The 21,053-nt window shown below is 34.7% G+C and overlaps 1 protein-coding gene and 1 long non-coding RNA gene across 2 annotated transcripts; one reads left to right on the top strand and one right to left on the bottom strand.

Annotated features, from left to right (window-relative positions):
* The first annotated feature begins 1,102 nt into the window (after positions 1–1,102).
* On the top strand, positions 1,103–1,779 carry LOC122017725. The gene is made up of 3 exons (XR_006121433.1): positions 1,103–1,120; positions 1,222–1,305; positions 1,415–1,779. It is a non-coding gene; the product is annotated as an uncharacterized LOC122017725 (long non-coding RNA).
* Positions 1,780–17,932: 16,153 nt separating this feature from the next.
* Positions 17,933–20,813, bottom strand: LOC122017789 (thioredoxin H2-1-like). The gene is made up of 3 exons (XM_042575480.1): positions 20,622–20,813; positions 20,380–20,502; positions 17,933–18,233 (listed from the first exon to the last, which is right to left on the bottom strand). Exons 1-3 carry the CDS (start codon positions 20,745–20,747, stop codon positions 18,099–18,101), a joined length of 384 nt encoding a protein of 127 aa, XP_042431414.1. The 5' UTR covers positions 20,748–20,813; the 3' UTR covers positions 17,933–18,098.
* Positions 20,814–21,053: the final 240 nt, after the last annotated feature.

Genomic DNA, 21,053 nt, shown 5'->3' with positions numbered 1-21,053 from the left:
ATAGCATCTTGTTCTGCAGATTGATGCTCATATAGGCAGTGTTAATGACATTGCCTTTTCCTATCCCAAGATGACTCTCTCGATCATCACTTGCGGCGATGACAAGGCAATTAAAGTGAGTAAAACCATGTGGTTGATCAGTCAGAAGATTGTACAAGAAGAATTGTATGTTCTTAACAGGTTCCGTTGCATGATGAATTGGTGTGGGATGCTTCAACTGGACAGAAACAGTATACTGGACAGAAACATAATTATATATTTCTAGTGTTTCATTATTTCTATCTGTGAAGTTTTTCTTCTCAACTTCAACTGATGGTAAAATCAAAGCACTTGGTTCCAATGCAGTTTTTCTTCTGGATGCAGTTTACTAGCACTTGGTTCCAATGCAGTGCATAAACTCTGGCAGTGGCTGTGCGATGAACGAAATCCATCGGGCAAGGTCAGAAAGAAACAGTTGTAAGAAATTATCTATTTGCTATAAGCCTAGTGCTGATTGTTTGCTTTGCTTGTTCAGTCAACTGCATCTGTTGCTCCTCAGCTTCGTCAGCCACCAAATGGTATTCTTATGACCAATGAAAGGAGTGATAACAATCCAGAAGAAGCAATTGCTTGTATTGCTTTATCTAAGAATGACTCTTATGCAACGTCTGCATCAGGTGGAAAAGTTTCTCTGTTAAATATGAGGACTTTTAAGGTGCGTAGCCATGAATTGATTTTACTCTTGCTACCAAAAATGGAGAAACCAAACCGACTAAACCGACCAAATCGAAACATATCTTTCAGGTTATAACCACTTTTATGCCAACCCCACCGGCAGCCACGTCTTTAGCATTTCATCCTGAAGATAATAACATGATTGCTGCTGGAATGGAAGATTCTAGTATTTTGATCTATAATATTCGGATTGATGAGGTTCATAATCTCGTGCTTTCTATTTGTCAAACTATGTCGATTCATGATGCCTTCTATAGTTTGTATTGCTTTTGAAATTCAATAGGTAACTTCCTCTTTTGCATTACTTTGAAATCATTGTCTATAATGTCACTTTCTTTCAGATATTTTGAAGGTAAATGGATGTATTCAAGAACTCCAACTAAACAATTCAGGTATTGGAGATGAGGTTGTTTAATTTTACTTGTTGCAAGTTCCGGTTGTTTGTTTCTTGAGGAAGAAAATGATTCTTGATTCTGGTAAAGTCTGAATGCTAAATATGTTATGTAGGGTGCAAGGGTTATTGCAGATATGCTGAAAGAAAATCAAACTTTACGTGTACTGGAACTTAACAATAATATGATTGAATATTCTGTATGACCTTATTCTTGGGCAATCTTTCATGTTTTTTTATGAAATTCCTAGATCTTTTACACTTTGTTTCTGGTGTCCTTACTCCTTATTTCCATGTGAAATTTTATAGGGTTTTGCAAGTCTTGCTGGAGCACTAGTTGAGAATAAGGCAATTCGATCTATACATCTCAAGCTAATAAGACTTACACACACTTAGATTTTCTATCCATGCAGTTCTTTCTTGCAGATTTAATTTCTTCATCAGATCTGTTGGCTTTCCAGTATTTATTGATTGTACTACTTCTCAGCAATTATGTAAAACTATATTTCTTCTTGTTTAGGAAAAATAACACTTCTAGATATTGGCAACAATGAGATTGGTCCCAAAGGCGCCTTTAGCATCGCTGAGTTTGTTAAGAAAACTAAGTCCTTGCTATGGCTGAATCTTTACATGAATGACATTGGCGATGCGGTGTGGTTATTGACTATTGTTGCTTTATGCTCTGTTGCTTCACTTCTGAAACATAAATTATCATCTAAGATGCATATATATATCTCATTGGAAATCATATAAATGAATTGATGTTACTCATCTTTATTGCTACTGAGGAATTTATTTACTTTCCATGTACTCTTAGTGATAAAAGTGAATTTATTATTTGCAAACTAAAAGTGAATTTATTTACTTTTGATGTACTCTTAGTGGTAAACAGTTATGTCATTTGGGCCGACTACTAATGAATTGAATTTGAAAGATTAAATTACTGTTTATGTAGTTAGATTAAAATTTTTGGTTTGGATTATATTAAGTTCCCAGGAATGATAGATCTATCACTATATGATGTGGTTGAGATAAATGATGAATGTTTTTCTTTTTAAGCATTCCAATTAGTTATCTTGTTACCTGGTGCTCTTACTACTTTTTCAACTATGATTTTTAGTCTTGGTTTACTAATATATTATTTATGTGTTTTTACAGTTTACAAATCTCAAGTACTCCAGAGTTGAAATTGATGAAGTGCGGTTCGAGTGGGCTGAATGCATGCTAGATTACATTTGAAGTGCGGTTCTACCTTGATGTGTTATTAAAAGAATGTTCTACCTTGATTTTGATATCTATTAGCTAGCTTTTGATGTAAAAAGAATGTTTGGGTATTTTATGGATATTTTTGTAAGAAGATTATTTATATAATTTGTGAATATTTGTGTATTTTATGGATATTGTTGAATGAAGAATATTTGTATAATTTGTGAATATTTGTGTTTTTTTTATTATTGTCGGTTTTTCATTGTTTCGGAAATCAAATTTGTGCTGTTAAAAAATATACATATTACATCGGTTTTCCACCGCTGCAAAACTGATGTTATTAACTAATATTACATCGGTCATTTACCGCTGCCAAAACTGGTGTTATTAACATACAATATTACATCGGTTTTACACCGTTGATGAAACGGTGTCATTAAGTGATACTACACCGGTTAATAACCGATTCGAAGATCGGTGTCGTTAAGTGATACTACACCGGTTTTAACCCGATGTCTAAAATGGCAGACTTTTAACATCGGCTTCATAGACATCGGTCGAAAATGAAATAGACACCGGTGGAAAACCGATGTCTATGAAGGTTTTTGTTGTAGTGTTATCACAGCCTTGGATGGAACACGGTTGAGTATGAAGGCTGTTGTGTCCAGAGCATAGCCCCAAAGAGATATAGGAAGATCTGTGTGACTCATCATAGACCGTACCATATCTAATAGGGTACGATTCCTCCTTTCATATACACCATTCCACTGTGGTGTTCCAGGAGGAGTGCGCTGGGATAGAATCTCACACTCAGCTAGATAGTCACGAAACTCATGGCTAAGGTATTCTCCACCTCTATCTGATCGAAGCATCTTAATACTCTTGCCAAGCTAGTTTTGTACTTCATTCTTGAATGCTTTGAACTTTTCAAAGGATTCTGACTTATGTGTCATCAAATACACATAACCATATCTACTGAAGTCATCAGTAAATGTAATGAAGTACCTATAACCACCCCTGGCATCGACATTGCAAGGGTCACATACATCACTATGTATAAGTCCTAACAAGTCAGTCGTTCTCTCGCTGTGTCCACTAAAGGGAGTCTTGGTCATCTTGCCTAGTAGGCATGACTCGCATGTCTCATATGATGAAAATCAAATGAGTCCAGCAAACCATCTTTATGGAGCTGGGATAAGCGTTTGTCATTTATATGACCTAAGCGACAGTGCCAAAGATAGGTTTAGTTCATTTCATTTGATTTGAACCTTTTGGTATTTATGTTATAGATAGGGTTCTCTAAGTCTAGAATATAGAGTCCGTTCATCAGAGGTGCACTACAATAGAACATATCGTTTAAATTGACGGAACTGTAGGACCGTGAACGTTCGATAGAGGGGGGGTGAATATCGATTCGAGAATATCGAGTATAAGCACAGCGGAAAAGTAAAGTAGACACAGTGTTTTTTACTTCGTTCGGAGCCTGTGACGACTCCTACTCGAAGGCCCGTACTCCGTGAGTACTTTCGTTGGGCAATCACTATCAATTCGAATATTACAAAGTTAAGTACAAGAATTGACAGATAAAGAAAATACCGACAATAGAATTAAAACAGAACCAGCACTGAGTCGGAGAGCTTTTCGTGGCGTCGCAAGAGCACAGAGCAGCAGATCTTGGATTCTAAGTTCATATCGAAGCTCTACCCTTGCCCCTTCTTTTATATGAAGCTCAGGGTGCCCCGGATCCCTTCCAGGCGCCCTGGTGAGACGTGGCAGGTCCAACCAGTGAGCTCCACATGGCGACGCGCAATCAGGATAAAGTTTGCCTCCCGGGCGCCCGGACCTCCGGGCGCCTGGATTCCTTCCGGGCGCCCGGACCCTGTTTTCCCGCAGAATCCGTCCTGCAAGACAAACGTTAGTCCGGAGGCAAATATATATCCTGTAAAACAGATTGTTAGTACAATTAAAGTTCAACAAAGTAATAGCAAAAAGTATGACTTAGATTCCGTCTTTCCGAGACCGGAATCTAGTCACGATCTCGACTTAGATATCCGAAATAGATCTAAGCCGGATCGACGCCTAATGTTCCCTTCCCGGGAATGTGTCCTCGCAGTCACTCCCCTCCAGTGACTTACCTTACTTACCTGTCAGACGTCCGGTCAGCCCTTCGACCCGTCTGGACTTCTCGCCAGCTATCCGGTCAGCCCGTCGACCTAGCTGGACTTCTCGCCAAGGGTCCGGTCATCCCGTCGACCCGCTTGGACTTCTCGCCAGCTATCCGGTCAGCCCGTCGACCTAGCTGGACTTCTCACCAAGCGTCCGGTCAGCCCGTCGACCCGCTTGGACTTCTCGCCAGCTATCCGGTCAGCCCGTCGACCTAGCTGGGCTTCGTGCCAGACATCCGGTCAGCCCGTCGACCTGTCTGGACTTCTTCTGCACACTCGATCAGAGTGTTAGACAATAACAGACTAACTTAACCTGATTTGTCATTCATCAAAACCTGGGTTAAATCGTTAGTGCTAACCGCACCAACAATCTCCCCCTTTTTGATGGAATGACAACCTGGTTAAGTTAGTGAAAACATATGCAAGAGAAAAAAAAACAAGCATTTAAAGGGTTTTTAAGTTAGTTTGTATTTTCAATTCTGGTTTAGCTAACTTAACCACCTAACCCTCCCCCTTTGACATTCATCAAAAATAAGCATGGATTGAGTAAGCATAGACTTCAGACAAAGAAAAAATGTCAAGATAATCTGAGGGAGTTTAAACTTTTTGAAAACTTGTTTGAAGCATTAGCTTTTAGCTTTTAGAAAAACAACTTTCAAACATAAGTGTATAAGTTCTAAATTTCAAGATCAAGTTTTAAATTTTCAAGACACGTTTCAACTTTGAAACGCTTTTTAAACATAAGTTTTCAAAATCAAAATTCCAAAACTAAGTTTGAAAAATCCAGTTTTCAAAATTGATTGAAATTAATTTTTCAACACTAAGTTTGTAAAAGATTCAATTTTCAAAATTAAGGAAAATGATTTTGAACTTTACTTTTGGTTTTCAAAAATAATTTTGTAGAATTCTTTTTCCAAAATCAAATTTTCAAAGTTCAAAAGTACTAGTTTCAAAACCATGGTTTAAAATACTAGAAAAGTTCAGTTTTCAAGGACTAAGTAAAAAAGATAAAAAGTTTGTGATTTAAAACAAACAATTGTGAGTTGATTTAAGAAATTTTTCACAATTTTAAACAGGTTGATTTTGAAAATTAATTTTTAAACTTTGATTTTCAAAATTAAGTTTAAAATTCGATTTGAAAAACTGAATTAGTTTTATTTCTCCCCCTGAACCTGACATAAAATTTTAAAAATATTTGCTAAATGTATTCAAAGTAGAAAAAAATTGAGGTAGAATTTTCTAGAGAGATTTTAAAGAGAAGATTAAAAAATAACACTTAAGGAGATAATTAAAAACCTCCCCCTGAATTTGATACTCCTTTAATTTATTAATCCTCCTTATTTATTACTCCCCCTTAATATAAAATTTTACAACCGTAACATATTTTCGTACCTAAGTGTTTTAGGCGATTGTATAATTATCTTTATAAAATTGTTCATTTAAATTTGACTAAACGTAATTAACGTTAGATTCAATTGAAATGAGTTAACCTTTAGTGTAATGTTAAGTAAGATAAGTTGTTATTAATTTAATAATTAATCAATATTAATAATTTATTGATTAAATTTTTCTTGATTCAATAATTTAATATAATCTAAATTTTGTATTAAATTGATTAAATTTTGCTTGATTCAATAATTTAATATAATCTAAATTTTGTATTAATTGATGAAGGTGTTAGTTATAATTTAACTTTTCATTTACTTCCTTTTAAGTTGGATTAACTTAGTTTAAAGTTGGTAGTAATTTGAAGTTTAACTCGTTATTAAACAAGATTAAGTAAGGTTCAATTTAAGTCAAACTTTAATTATGTTTTCAAAAATAATTAATATTTTAAAGGTTGATAAAAAAATGACTTAGAGTAATTTTAATATTTTTACTAAGGTTAAACCTAGGTTCTAATCAAATCAAGCTTAGTTCTCGAATAAAGTTAAACTTAAATAGTTAAGTTCTACTTATTAATTACATAATTAAGTTTAAAGTTAAAGTTAAAGTTAACGGAATTTAAGTTTTTAAGTTAGGTGTCTAAGTTTTAAATGAATTTAAAAGAATTATAATTATTATTATTTTTAAGGGATTTCTAACAGGATTTTAAAATGATTTTGATAATTATTTAATGACAATTAATATACGTTCAATTCAGTTTTGATTTTAGATTAAAATTAATATCAGTGATTAATTTAGGTTTAAGTTTTAAGTTTAAGTTAAATTTTTAAGTTTTAATTTAAGTTTTAATTTTCAGTTACGTTAAATTAAGTTGAAAAGTAATGTTTAAATTAAGTTTTAATGAGTTTTAATTTAAGATCTAATTTTCAGTTAAGTTAAATTAAAAAATAGTTTTAAGGTTAAAATGATGTTTAAGATTAAAAATGAGTTTAAAGTCAAAATAATAATTTTTAAAGTGAAAATAGTCTATAGAAATAATTTATTATTATTACTATTTTTTTAAGTTAAAATAATTTTATTATAGTGGAAAAATAAGAAGAATTTTTCAAAATGATACATAATTTTTAAAATAGTTTTTTAAATGATTTTTAAAATAGTTTTTAAATGATTTTTAAAAGTTTTTAAAATAATTTTTAAGTTAAAATAAAAATATAATAAAAAATAATTTTTAAGTTAAAATAATTTTTAAAAGGTTTTAAAAGAATTTTTAAAGTTTTTAAATGATTTTTAAAAGAGTTTTTTTTTCAAAAAAAAAATAATTTTTAAAATGTTTTAAAATAATTTTTAAAAGAATTTTTTAAAGTTTTTAAAATGATTTTTAAAAGAGTTTTTAAAATAATTTTAAAATGTTTTAAAATAATTTTTAAAACAATTTTTTTTTAAAGTTTTTAAAATAATTTTTGAAAGAATTTTTAAAAGTTTTTAAAATGATTTTTAAAAGAGTTTTTAAAAAAAATTTAAAAGAAAAAAAATGATTTTTAAAAGAGTTTTTAAAATAATTTTTAAAAGAGTTTTTAAAATAATTTTTAAAAGAAATTTTTAAAGTTTTTAAAATGATTTTTAAAAGAGTTTTTAAAATAATTTTTAAAATGTTTTAAAATAATTTTTTAAAGTTTTTAAAATGATTTTTAAAAGAGTTTTTAAAAGAATTTTTTAAAGTTTTTAAAATGATTTTTAAAAGAGTTTTTAAAATAATTTTTAAAAGAAGATTTTAAAATGATTTTTAAAAGAGTTTTTAAAAGAAATTTTTAAAGTTTTTAAAATGATTTTTAAAAGAGTTTTTAAAATAATTTTTAAAAGAAGTTTTTAAAATGATTTTTAAAAGAGTTTTTAAAATAAATTTTTTGAAAAAATTTGAAAATAATTTTTAAGTTTAGAATAAAATTTTTAAGTTAAATTTAAAAATATTTTTTAAAGTTAATTTAATTTTTAAAGTTAATTTAATATTAATTTTTTTTTAAAATTAATTTAGTTTTAATTCGAAATTTAATTTTTAATTAATTCAAAATTTAATTTTAATTTGAAATTCAAATTTTGATTTTAATTAATTTAATTTAATTTAATTTAATTTTAATTTGAAATTCAATTTGAAATTTGAAATTTAATTTTAATTTGAAATTCAATTTAAAATTCGAAATCTAATTTTAATTAATTTTAATTAATTTTAATTTAATTTGAAAATTAATTTGATCCTTATTTATCTCACCCGATCTAGATTATCAATCAGGGAATTCTATAATTTTGTGAGATGAATTAGATTTAATTACATAGTTTGGTTTAACTTGTGTTAGATTCAGGTTTAGCTTTGATCTCAACAAATAGGCATTCTTCGGATAAACTTCTAAGCTTGGTGAGTCACATGGACGTCATTAGAAGTAACCAACCTTTCGAGATTTTCCGAATAGTCCTATCCACGGAGCTTAGTACTAAACCTTGGTCTAACTAGTTAGGATCCATTTAAAGGTAGCTTCGGTTGGTTCCACTTGGCCAAATGCACCAGATTGAAGCCATATCTTTCTAGACATGCGATGCCCAAGCTTCCCCAACGTACTATCATCAAAAAACTTCACCAGTACCATGATTCAAGTTAAACTTGAACCCTCTTTAACTAGTCCTAATTACCCTGTCGGGTAGGTTGGTTGGGGTTACCCTTTTCGGGTAGGTTGGTTATGGTTACCCTGTCGGGTAGGTTAGTTTTGGAGGTGCCAGCTATTCTGGAACCTCCCCCTGAATTATTGGCCATTAATTTAGTTTTTAGTTCTGGGTTTATTATAGTTAAGTTTTGGTTAAAATCTAATGTTTAATTTGTAATTTAGATTCAAGTTTTTAATTTTGAAATAATTAAATTAGTCAAATTATCTTTCTTTAAGAGAATGTATTTAATATTTAAATTTTCTTTCAATTTCACTTTTATTAGGTTAATTGAATTATCTTTCTTTAATAGCTTATTTTTAAAGTTTAAGTTTTTATTCATTTTTAACTTTGAATTAATTAAATTGTTTGAATTATGTTTCCTTAAAGGTTTATCTTTTAACCTTTTATTAATTGTTAATTTTGAATTTTTTGGATTATCTTTATTTAATATGTTATTTTTAACATTTAATTTTAATTTTGTTAAATTTAGTTTTGATTTTATCAAAGTGTTTGATTTTATTCTTATATTTTCTTTATTTTTTAAGTTGATATAATTAGTGGAATTTATTAGATTATTCTTATCGTTAAAATTTAATTTTTTATTAATTAAATTATCTTGGGTTTGGATAGGATTTTCTAGATTAATATTGTCTAGATTATTAAATAATTTATTAATTTTATCTAGATCAATATTGACTTTGTCATCTCTATCATTTGAGTTTTCAGATTTGTTTAGGTTTAAGTTTGAATTTTTTAAATTAATTGGATTTGTTTTATCAGATAATATCCTAGGGGTAATTTTGTAATTATTGTCAACTACATTATTTTCACATATATTTTCAGAAATAACCAGATCAATGCTCATATTTTTTAAACTACTATTAGTAGGGGTATTTTGGTAAATATCACTAACCTTTAGCGCAACCCCTAATTCAGTAGGCTTTTCGATTGGATCTAACCCGAGTTCGGATTCAATTTTTACTTGATCCTCGAGCTCCATCGGCTCCTCGTGAAGTTTGATCAATTGGGTCCAAAGCTCATGTGCATCTTTGTACTTTTCTAGTCTGCATAAAACATTGTTAGGTAAAACATTACAAATGATTTTACTTACATTTGTGTTTAGTTCTGAGTTCTGAGAAGGTTTTCTCAATATCAGCCAATAATCAAAATTTACGCTTCCTAAGAAACATTCCATTAATCGCTTCCAATAGTTGAAATCTTGATCGTATGGTGGTGGTTCATGGGGGTTCCGTCCTTCTTGAAGAGTCATTATTCTTGCACACAGAGAAACAGAAAAAAAATCCCAAGACTTGGTCTTGGATTAGCAGTGCTGGAAAAAATAATATTTCACTATTTTCGAAAAAAATAATAAAATATTATTAAAATATTAATAAAATATTTTAAAAAATATTATTTCAAAATTTTGAAAATGTAATATTTTTTAAATACTAAACAATGGTGAAAAGATGGCGATGTATTTTTCAAAAACCGTTTTGGAGGGAAAAAATGAAAGGCGTATAAGAGCAGTACCTGCTTGCCTGATTGGACAAACGATATCTAATTTTTCTTTAAAAAAGTCCCCCCTTTGCCTGATTGGTGGTTGCACCAAATCAGAGCGGTACCTGCTCTGATACCACTTGTAGGACCGTGAACGTTCGATAGAGGGGGGGTGAATATCGATTCGAGAATATCGAGTATAAGCGCAGCGGAAAAGTAAAGTAGACACAGTGTTTTTTACTTCGTTCGGAGCCTGTGACGACTCCTACTCGAAGGCCCGTACTCCGTGAGTACTTTCGTTGGGCAATCACTATCAATTCGAATATTACAAAGTTAAGTACAAGAATTGACAGATAAAGAAAATACCGACAATAGAATTAAAACAGAACCAGCACTGAGTCGGAGAGCTTTTCGTGGCGTCGCAAGAGCACAGAGCAGCAGATCTTGGATTCTAAGTTCATATCGAAGCTCTACCCTTGCCCCTTCTTTTATATGAAGCTCAGGGTGCCCCGGATCCCTTCCAGGCGCCCTGGTGAGACGTGGCAGGTCCAACTAGTGAGCTCCACGTGGCGACGCGCAATTAGGATAAAGTTTGCCTCCCGGGCGCCCGGATCCCTTCCGGGCGCCCGGACCTCCGGGCGCCTGGATTCCTTCCGGGCGCCCGGACCCTGTTTTCCCGCAGAATCCGTCCTGCAAGATAAACGTTAGTCCGGAGGCAAATATATATCCTGTAAAACAGATTGTTAGTACAATTAAAGTTCAACAAAGTAATAGCAAAGAGTATGACTTAGATTCCGTCTTTCCGAGACCGGAATCTAGTCACGATCTCGACTTAGATATCCGAAATGGATCTAAGCCGGATCGACGCCTAATGTTCCCTTCCCGGGAACGCGTCCTCGCAGTCACTCCCCTCCAGTGACTTACCTTACTCACCTGCCCGTCGACCTGTCTGGACTTCTCGTCAGCTATCCGGTCAGCCCGTCGACCTAGCTGGACTTCTCGCCAAACGTCCGGTCAGCCCGTCGACCCGCTTGGACTTCTCGCCAGCTATCCGGTCAGCCCGTCGACCTAGCTGGACTTCTCACCAATAGTCCGGTCAGCCCGTCGACCCGCTTGGACTTCTCGCCAGCTATCCGGTCAGCCCATCGACCTAGCTGGGCTTCGTGCCAGACATCCGGTCAGCCCGTCGACCTGTCTGGACTTCTTCTGCACACTCGATCAGAGTGTTAGACAACAACAGACTAACTTAACCTGATTTATCATTCATCAAAACATGGGTTAAATCGTTAGTGCTAACCGCACCAACAGGAACAACATTTGTTCTTTATGATAAACGAAAAGTCTTTCTTGTCCAAACAAGAAACTGAAATTATGTTCTTAGTAAGAGCAGGCACATAACAACATTCATCTAATTCTAGTACAAGCCCAGAGGGCAGAGATAGATAGTAAGTCCCTACAGCAACAGCAGGAACCCGTGCTCCATTGCCTACTCGTAGGTCCACCTCGCCCTTCGTCGATGCCCTGCTATTTCTCAATACCTGCACATTAGTACAAATGTGAGAATCACATCCGGTATCTAATATCCATGATGAAGAAATAGATAGATTGACTTCGATAACATATATACCTGAAGTAGAAGTCTCACTTCTCTTCTTCTTAAGATCTTCCAGGTAGACTTTGCAGTTCCTCTTCCAGTGCCCGGTCTGACCGCAGTAGAAGCAGGTAGCATCCTTGGCGACCCCTCCTTTGGGTTTCAGTGTCTTGCCTTTGCCCTTGGCTTGGGACTTTCCCTTACCTTTAGGCTTGCCCTTGCCTTTGCCCTTTTGCACCATCAAAATGGAGTTGGGCTTAACCTTCTTAAGGTTAAGCTCAACAGTTCTCAACATCCTAAGCAGCTCGGGCAGTGACTTGTCAATTTCGTTCATGTTGTAATTCATGGCAAATTGACTATAGCTCTCCGGCAAGGATTGCAAGATCAAGTCAGTGGTCAGCTCTTGGCCAAGGGGAAATCCCAACCTCTGTAGGTTTTCTATGTACCCAATCATCTTGAGTACATATGGACCTACGGGAGTCCTGTCTTGCATCTTGCACTAAAATAGTGCCTTAGAGATCTCGAATCTCTCGTGTCTAACTTGTCCTTGATATAGTTGACAAAGATGTTCAACCATATCATAAGTACCCATCAACTAGTGTTGCTTCTGAAGCTCAAAGTTCATGGTCGCGAGTATGAGACAGGACACATCTAATGCGTCATCTTGATGCTTCTTATAAGCATCACGATCAGCTCGCGTGGCAGTGGCAGAAGGTGCCTCGGGAATGGGCTGCTCCAGGACGTACAATTTTCGTTCCTGTGTGAGAACAATTCTCAAGTTCCTGTACCAGTCCAGGAAGTTAGCTCCATTGAGCTTGTCCTTATCAAGGACAGAACGCAGGGAGAAGGTGTTCGTGTTTGACGACATGACAATCTACAACAGAAAAATACAGAAAATAAATACCATATTCCATTTAATCATTTAATTAGGCATTTAACTAAATGATGCTCCCACTGAATTCTGTAATTCATGTGGGACAAGATTCACATCATACTACTCCTTGAGTTAGCTTTGGCTAAATCGCCCAAGACTTAGTATGATCGGTAGGTAACTAATTACCAATTACATCTCTATGCAACTCTTGTTTATAGGATCAAGATCCGCATGTATATTAAAACTTGAGTTAGCTTTGGCTAAATCACCTAAGAGTTAATATAAATGTGATTTTGACTTATCTACCAACTATTGGAAAATGTCTATAGTTAAACCCGATCCAATTGAGTTTAACTAGTTTTACTCAATCTGATTGAGTTTATACTCACCCAGGCGTTGATAGGCGGGACCAAAATTGTCCCTCCTCACCCTACCAAGATAATATGTGTTGCTCTGCTTTGGCAAATTCAACAACAACATGTAATCGAGGTAGTGATGGGTATCACGGCATGGTAGGCATTTTGAGTTGATGTGATTAAGATCTAATCTAATCGTTGATGTGTATCATATACACGATTTAGATCTAATCTAATCGTGGTGCATCATATACGCAGTTTAGATCTAATCTAATTGTTAAGGCACTAATTAATTACTCTACTCTAGCATGCATCACATACACACACAAGCAATTAATTAAATTATGATTAATCATGACCCTACTACGATCTTCTCAAGCCAATGAGAAGATCGGATGGTCAACCTAGGGTCAACAGCTTCTCCAAGCTACTCCTTTTGACCGCCATGTGTTGCTCGCACCCTCCTTGTAACTCCTCCTCGAGTGGACCTTCCACAGCTCCATTTTGTACATTACAAAGATGAAACTCAAGTTACATTCGAGTCTAAACTATTTTACAACAGGAAATAAAATAGAAAGGCACGACGCGCAGGTCGCGTATCAAATATACAACACGCACAATCACACAAAAATAGCGCGTAGGCCATATTATGAATTACAACACATGTATCCAATCCAATTGGGGTTTTTGGGCCATGACCATCACAAATACATACATAATTCTAAATTATGTATTTTATATAAATTTCTACAATTTTACTACTATTTTTACAATTTTATGAGTTACAATTTCCCGGTGGTCCCGTTTAGCGATTTTCGGGGGCGATCGCGGGACAATTCCCCTTGCGGGGTTAGGGGCAGCACCCCTTCTCGTGAAATGAGTCTCACGAGTGTCCCACGATCATCTTACAGCACCCTAAGCCGCTGTCCCAAAACAGTTTGGGCGAGACCTTGCCGTTTCGGAAGGTGTTTCTCGGTAGTCGAAGTCTACAAGTGACCAAACACTTGTTGCTTCGCTTCTACGAGAAAAATACCCATAAAATTCATAAAAACAGTAAAAATACAGAAACTTACAGATCTGTAGTTTTTCATAAAAACCAAAATAAAACACGTACATGCTTCGCACGTGGCTCTGATACCACTGTTGGGATTTTCGAGCCGCAAAAATCGCTTTTGCGTTACGAAAACCCCGAAATCCCATGCCACCAGATCCGTGAGAATATTAAATTTTACATGTACAAGTTTTCTAATCCTAGATCTACACTAGATCTACATGGTAGAGAAGTTATACCTTTGATGCGAAGCCCTTCGCTTATCTCGCTCGTCCAAGATTCGTCGGATCTCAAGGGTGTCAAGTGAACACCTCTCTATGTGTATCCACACGAACAAAATGATGGAGAAGAAACCTTAGAGTGTGCTAGCACTCTTGAAGGTTTCGGCCAAGGTGGAGGAGAGGGAGAGAAGAAGAAACAAGGAGGAAGAAGATGAAGCCTTGAATGAGTTCTCACAATTGTAACTCATGGAATCATGTGGCCGGCCACTTTAGAGGTTTTTAAACTCTATGGAATACCAAGAGTCACAACTCTTGATCTCCCTCATGAGGTGACACATACATGTACTATCCTTGATGATGTGGAACATCATCATTAGCCCACTCTATGCCAACTCACAAATGAGGTGGCATTGGTCAAGTCAAACTTGACCTTTCATCTTCCCTTCTCAAGTCAAGTCAAACTTGACCTCTTCTCTCCCATGGTTGATCAAATCTAACCATTTGATTCAAATCAATTTAATTTAATGAATCTATATCCATTGAATTAAATTGACTCAATGAATCCAAATCTAATTAGACTCATTTAAACCATGAACCAAATTGAGTCCAACTCAATTAGCTTAATTAGGATTACTCTTAATCCAATTTGGTTCATCATATGAACCTAATCCTCTTGGTTCATCATATGAACCTAATCTCCATCTAATTGCTCTTTGTGTGTGACCCTATAGGTTCTTGTAACGTTGGCAATGCTCCTAAACCCATTTAGAAGCATAAGTAATGAGCGGTATCTAGCAACACATCACTACTACCCAAATTACAAGAATGTTGAGATCCAATATCACCTTGTGACTACTAATTGTGACTCTTCACAATATATGATAATGTCCTTCTATCCTTGACATCTAGATTGATCAATTTGAGGCATAAACGGTGTCATCCTCTGATCAATTTAAATCTTGAACTCCAAGTAGACTCACTATAATCAAATGAGCTCAATATCTCATATTGGCTTATTTGGGCATGACCATGCACTTAGTGGTCTCACTCTATCAAGAATAACGATGTTACTCCCGTTATATAGGAGGGATAGATCTCATCTACATCACTCACATCGCTCTGCATAATTTGTTACATACCCAGTAATCGCCTTTATAGTCCACTCAGTTACGGGTGAAGTTTGACGAAGTCAAAGTATGCAACTCCTTACACTCACATCCCTCTGCATAATTTGTTACATACCCAGTAATCGCCTTTATAGTCCACCCAGTTACGGGTAACGTTTGACGAAGCCAAAGTATGCAACTCCTTATGTAGGGAACCATGGTGACTTCAGGTCCAAGGACTAATAGTCATACTAATAGCACATGAGAAAGTATATGACACTCATATAACGATCCATGATACTTTCTCATGGCGGGTCATTCAGTATACATTCTCCAATGCATACCCATGTGTCAACTTGATATCTCTATATCCATGACTTGTGAGATCAAGTCATCGAGTTGACCTACATGCTAGTCTCATCGCATTAACATTGTCCCTGAATGTTAATACTTGATTAGGAATGATTAAGAGTAGTGTTCTCTATATCATCTCACTATCGATTCAACTAATCGATGATATAGATAAGAACCTTCTACTCAAAGATATTATTATACTTAGTTATTTGTCACCAATACAAGTAAGTATAATAACCAAAAAAGAAATGTCTTTATATACATAGGAATATGATACAATGAATTCATACAACAATCATCATATGATTGACTCTAGGGCTCTAACTAACAGACTTTACTGCTCATCAATCGTGTAGTTAAATAATGTGAAAGGACACCTACTTCGATGCGCCAGGTCTCAGCACAAGGAATTGATGAATGTCCATTTTCTTGTGATAAACAAGTCAATACCGACTACCATATCATTTCCCATTCAGATTGCCGCAAGGAAGGTAATATACAATGCCACCGACAAAACTCCTTTCCACTCTATTTGATTGTTTCAGGATGCAATTAAGGTATTTCCCACTACACTTCCTCGTATAAGAATAGCTCATATCGTAGTGTCTGCTAGACCAAGAATTCTCGAAAAATAGAACAATGTGCTCCTATCACAAGGAAACTTAACAAATGATATAACATTATTGAGCACCCACCTATGGTTGGCCTCGGACCAGGAATGCAACGAACATAGTGGAATTGGTTTATTTATTTATTTATTTCAGTAAATTACTTAACCTCATAATCAAAGTTGTCCAATATTTAAATCATGTAGGTAATTTTGAAATTATCAAATCACATATCAAATTCCAATTTTATCCCTCCGCATTCACTCATGCCTACTCAAAGTATAGCAATCGATTCCGATATTATTCATCAGCACAATAATCTCCTAAATTGATTGCTATACAGTAGCAATCGATTTAAAAAAATTTGATTCATGTTTAAAAATTATTATTCTCAATATAGTGTATTGAAATGATATTTAAGAATATAAATATAAACAGAAAAATTAGATAAAAAAATAAAATCTGATTCTATATCATTCTGAGTTCTCTATATTCATCTACTAATTTTTAATTATATTTATATCCTTAAATATTATTTTTACAAGTCATTTGAGAGTAGTAATTGTTTAAACATAAATGTGTTCGAAAAATATAATTACCGTTTAAAAAATTATTGCTCTCAATATGAAGTATAGAAATGATGTTTGGAGTCAAAATCAACTAATAAACCTAAAGAGTTCAGAATGATTTTAATTTATTCGTCTAGTTCTTATGATTATATACTTATATGCATGTCCTTTATAGGAACCAATTCAGAATATTACTGTGCTTATGAACGGTGTCTAAATAGATTGTTATCATAGGGCAAAAGCAAAATTAGATATGTAATTTAATAATTTTAAAATATATCTACATAATTTGGATATTCAACAACTTTAGTTAGATGGTTCATTAGTTTGTCGATATTTTTTTTTTATTTTAGTTGTTTGATTAGTGGAAGAAAATGAGATGATTGATTCTTATTTCTATGCTTGATTTATCCAAGTCCTGTGGATAATAAACAAAGAATGATTTGCAAAACTAAAACATTCATCGAAATAGCATTTTGTTCAGCCTGGTTGCTCTGCCAGGTTCAGTACACTTATCTCGAACCATTTAGCTTGCATGGTTCGTCAAGTTTTATTTGGCTCATTCAACTTGCTCTATTCATTAGTTTAAGTTTCCCAAAAATTGAAAATCTAAACATTGAAAATAATAAATAAATATTTCTTGCTTATAACTAAAAAATAAATATACAAAGGATTTGTAAATTAATAAATTATAATTAAATAATGATATCATAAATATGCACTATTTTTTAGCTAATCAAGATCTACAAGTGTAGTTTGGATTGAAAATTTTAACGAAACAATTACGTTTTCAAATTTTTCCTGATGATAAAAAAAAATTTAAGATCAAATTGATCTTCTTCAAAATTAATCGATTCGAAAAAAACTTATACAAATTTGAAAGGAAAAAATACCAAAATTATGAACAAAATATGAATAATCAAAATTTCCTCTTCCCTCCCCTGCAAACAGACCGCAATTCTTTGCTTCAGAAAAACAAGTCATCAACGGCCAAAAAGCAGTAATGCAACATACATGAACTTTTTAATAGCACAAACTTCCAGTCTTCCATCAACACTTACCAATCTGCACAAAATATTAGCTTACTCCATTCCGTACTCAAAGCAGCTAAGAAATCAACACGCAAATACGAATTAAAAACGCAAGACATTCATCACAAACTTTTATTATTATTTTACGAATAGCATTCATACAAACTAGATCAACACGATTAATGTGCAATCAATCTTCAGCACTTCGACTATCTTTCAATCAATCAACATGCAAGTAATGGAAAAGGAAGATGCAACACGCACGAGTCTAAGAGATTTACATCTTACGCATTGAGAAGCTCCTTGATCTGCATCTCAAGCTTGTCCTTCTGCACGCCAACGATCCTGCCAACCTCCTTCCCACCTTTCACTAAAACGAACGTTGGCATTGCCAGCACCTTCCACTGCTTTGACACTTCCTATAACATTATTTTTTTTTTTTTCTGGATCAGTATTCCGAGGCTAAAATCCCTAAATCAGGAACTGCATATATAATGAGCAATAAATTCCACACAGAAAAAAAAAATGATCCAAGTGCCTGTCCAATTGGCAGGTGAACATTTCCAGGAAAAGTAGAATATTCAGGAGGCCAGCAGAAACCGTTAGTCATTCAGGTTCGAGAATCCAACATGAATATTTCTAAATATGTTTTACCAATCATCAATAGGATATCAGATGCCACCCAATTGCCTTGCTAGGACCAACATCTCCGAGTAAAATGTAACCCAGAACATTATTATCATCATCGTCAAAACTATTCACTTTAATTTTGATTACTGGTAACTGACTCAAACAAGGATGCCGTGATGTAAGGGGCACTACCTCTTATTTTCACCTCAAACGACAACTAGCCTAGACAGGAAGCAAGCTTCATGTCAACTTTACCAGTTTTTGCTGTAATGCGAGATTTGTTACATGTCAGCTTTAGGACAATTGCCCCAACGAATGATGCTAAAGTTATGTTAAAAAATCTAAAGCTTTATAAAGCTTTATAATTAGGGCCAACCATTTGTCACATGACACACTATCTTTACCCACTCCAGCTCCTCAAGAGTCTTCTCACCCTTTATGAGCCTTTATAGGCATAAAGCATATAAATCAAGTTCAGTCTCAACGAGTCAAAAACTTGATTTCAGTACTTAAGACATTTATTCAGTTGGCGATGATCTTAATGGCTAAACTTCCACACACCTCACTCCTGGATCCAACTTTGCTTAGGAAATCAAGCATGACAACACCAGAAGCCTTCATCAGGATATCCTGGTAAATGTGGCCTTCAACAATTGTCAGACTTCCTCCACCTCACCAATGATGAAATCTTGGTAACCCTAAGAGAACCTCATGACACTACACTGAGGGCTAGTCAAAGCCTAAACTTCAATCAAGGGATGGAAGTACATGGCACTCATCCACTAACACTTACCTCAACTATGTTGGCCACACCAACCACCAATGGCACAACAACCTAACTGACTATAAACCTGATGATGTGGAGGAATCCTAATCCTACAACAAGCCAAAAATAGTCAAACAAGAACAATGTGTCACAAACAAGAAATTATAAAAAGATAGTTAAACAGTTCAAGTCAATAAAAACACCAAACTGCTCTACCCACGTGTCAGAACTTTTTACTCTAGACAGAGGGAAGGAGAGCCCATACTAATCATCTTCTCAATGTCCATGGTACAATCTTAAAATGGAACAATGAATCACTGATCATATAGAAGCCCTACATAGTTGAAACGTCCCTCTTCAAATTCTGCTCAAGTCTCCATCCCCACATTTGATACTTGGAGTTTCACTAGAAAATTGAGTTTTGCAAATCGGATAACTCAGTGTCGTAACTAGTCTAAAGCCAGCAATAAAAAAGGAAGGATTGAGCTACCAATCCCTGGTAAAAATGGCAACAAGGTCCAAGTGTCCAAAAGATGCCATACATACTCACTTCAATCTCTGAACAAGGGTGCAATTGAGATTGAAAAGAATGGATTCCTCAAGACACTGCACCCAAGGAAAACACTGAGAACACTAAACATAAAGGACAAGACAAATTACTCCCTTGGAAAGTTGTGACCACAACACTGAAAAATGTTTAGGATTAACAAAACAAATATAATAATTCACTAAGAGAAGTCCAATCTCCCTCCAATACCCTCAATCCATGCTATGAACTAATGAACACAAACTAGCCTAGAAAGGGGAGCAGATGCAGTAGGATCATAAATAGAACCACATTCTGCAAGGTCAACACCACAAGGAACAAAATACCCAAGCGAAGGAAAATTATATTCAAATCGTTTATTCAATTTAGCATCACGGAGAAAATACCCAAAAATGAGGTGTATAACCCCAAAAGTGATTTTTTTTTCAACAAAATTAGCATCAGGGAACACAATTTACAAACAAAAAACTATCGAAACCTCGAATCGGATTATTTCATCCAATTTAGGAAGGACTGGTAGACAAACAAATTTAAAAAATAAAAATAAAAAAAAAGTACCACGAGACCGGAAAAATGAAGAGAACAGAAGGGGAAAAAAAGGAGGAACAAGAAGATGCATCACCGGCAGTTCGTCAACATCGATCTTAAGGAAGACAGCGTCAGTATACTGGTTGGACATCTCCCGGAATACCGGCTCAATCATGCGGCACGGTCCGCACCAGGACGCCGAAAAGTCGATCACCATCTATCATCGAGACAGGAAACAAAACAGCATCCGGGGAATAATCAACCTCGGTCAAAGGATACTATCGATGAATCCATAGATCAGCTAAAGAAAGCGATTGACGATTTAGGGCCATTTACCAGTTTGTTGGTTTGGGAGTGGGCTTGCCAGTTCTGGGTCCATTCGCCAGCAGAGTGGACGGCAACAACAGCGGATTCGCCTTCTTCGGAGGCAGCGGCCGCCGGGACAGAGAAGAGAGAGCCCATTCCTTTTTCTCCTGGCTGAGCTTTTGCTTGACAAACGTTTAGCAGATATAAAGACGAAGAAGGGGGCAGGGCTGGGTTGGTACGTTTTCACTTGCTTAAAAAGTTGAGTAAATTACCATTAATGCCTCGATAAATTTCCTTACAATATTTTGAAATAGGTATTCGTGTGGTAAAAGGATTTTTCATCTTAGTGCACCCGCTAATTCATCAATAAGTCAATAAAAAAAAAATCATAAATGGTTACTGACCATAAACGGCTACTAGTCATTAGTATATATATTTATTTTAAATTATTTTAAATAGATC

The sequence above is a fragment of the Zingiber officinale genome, chromosome 8B, assembly GCF_018446385.1.
Source record: "Zingiber officinale cultivar Zhangliang chromosome 8B, Zo_v1.1, whole genome shotgun sequence".
NCBI lineage: Eukaryota > Viridiplantae > Streptophyta > Magnoliopsida > Zingiberales > Zingiberaceae > Zingiber > Zingiber officinale.
The sequence above is the reverse complement of the archived record's forward strand: the minus strand, read 5'-3'. Positions and strand labels throughout refer to the sequence as shown.

Coding starts and splice junctions, on each gene's coding strand:
- LOC122017789 (XM_042575480.1), bottom strand. CDS start 20,747: ATGGGCTCTCTCTTCTCTGTCCCGGCGGCCGCTGCCTCCGAAGAAGGC. Junction 20,503..20,621: donor ACTCCCAAACCAACAAACTG/GTAAATGGCCCT, acceptor TCTCGATGATAG/ATGGTGATCGACTTTTCGGC. Junction 18,234..20,379: donor TCGATGTTGACGAACTGCCG/GTGATGCATCTT, acceptor ATAATGTTATAG/GAAGTGTCAAAGCAGTGGAA.